A 1,060-nucleotide genomic window follows, 5' to 3' on the forward strand; every position below is an offset into this window, starting at 1 on the left:
TGTGGCCAGGGGACGGGGAGGCGGGGCCCAGCCTGGCCTTGAAGGGCTCGGTGATGTTGGCAAAGCTCCTGTCCAGCAGGTCCCGTGCCCGCCTGGCGTCCTTCAGCTCCATCCAGCCCACGGCAAACATGCTCTGGGGGCAGAGGGCAGAGGGCACGCTGGGGTGAGGTCCACGGCATGGGAGGGAGGGCAGGCCAGGGGGGAAGTCAAGCTTGCTCCCCTGGTAGGAGACGCCAGAGACACACACGCCAGAGACCCCCGCCGGACACATGGGGTCAAAGGTCACGCCGGCTGGGGTGATCCTGCGGGAGGGGAGGTTCTGTGAAGAGGGCAGGCAGGGCGGCGACCCCCTTCTGCCGGTCACCCCACTCACCGGAACCCTGTGAACCCGAAGAGCGCCGCCTGCAGGAAGCCCCCCATGCCCGTCAGGAAGTTCACGGCGCCGGACCCGTCGGCGTTCTCCGTCCACACCTGCAGGGGCGGGGCAGTCAGTGCCGCATGGCCGGGCCCTGGGGCGACGTCACAGCCTCGTACATTTCCAGGTTTTTCCTGCGAACTTGAGGGCTCAGGGAGAAGGGGACGGGGTACCCCAGGAGCACAACATCTGCCTGCTTCACCTCCTCTCCTGGGGGGGGGACAGGGGCTGCTGAGGGGGGGGAGGCCGACAGGACCCTCTGTCGGGAAGGGGCGTCGGGAGGAAGACGGGGCCCCGAGTCCACTCACCAGGCTCATATCCATCAAACTCGGGGTGGAAGTTGTGCTTCGGGTCAAAGGGCACCTTGATCTTATCAGCCACGGCCACCCACCGGCTGGGGACGGGCGCTGGGTGGGCTGGGGTCTTGGGTCTGACCTGTTCTGGGCCAGCACGTTGGTGTACACGGAGTTGTTGACCCCGGAATGGTATTCGTCAGGGGGCATGACTCCTGGGCACAGAGGCACGAAGGTGCTTAGTGCAGGGGCTTAGACCTGCCCCGGGGCACTGGCCAGTGTGGGGTGGCAACATCAGGTTAACCCTGACCCTGACCTTGAACTGAAGAGCATCCACCAGCTCTGACCATCC

The 1,060-nt window shown here is 66.0% G+C and overlaps 1 protein-coding gene across 1 annotated transcript in view; it reads right to left on the reverse strand.

The window, feature by feature from the left end:
* Positions 1-1,060, reverse strand: part of ATHL1 (ATH1, acid trehalase-like 1 (yeast)) — a 5,860-nt gene that overhangs the window by 721 nt on the left and 4,079 nt on the right. The window contains 5 exon segments of the mRNA XM_014543615.1: positions 38-302; positions 374-491; positions 494-625; positions 724-822; positions 825-923. Of these exon segments, the coding sequence (XP_014399101.1) occupies positions 38-302; positions 374-491; positions 494-625; positions 724-822; positions 825-923 (713 nt within the window).

Source organism: Myotis brandtii, unplaced genomic scaffold (genome assembly GCF_000412655.1).
Source record: "Myotis brandtii unplaced genomic scaffold, ASM41265v1 scaffold3290, whole genome shotgun sequence".
Taxonomy (NCBI): domain Eukaryota; kingdom Metazoa; phylum Chordata; class Mammalia; order Chiroptera; family Vespertilionidae; genus Myotis; species Myotis brandtii.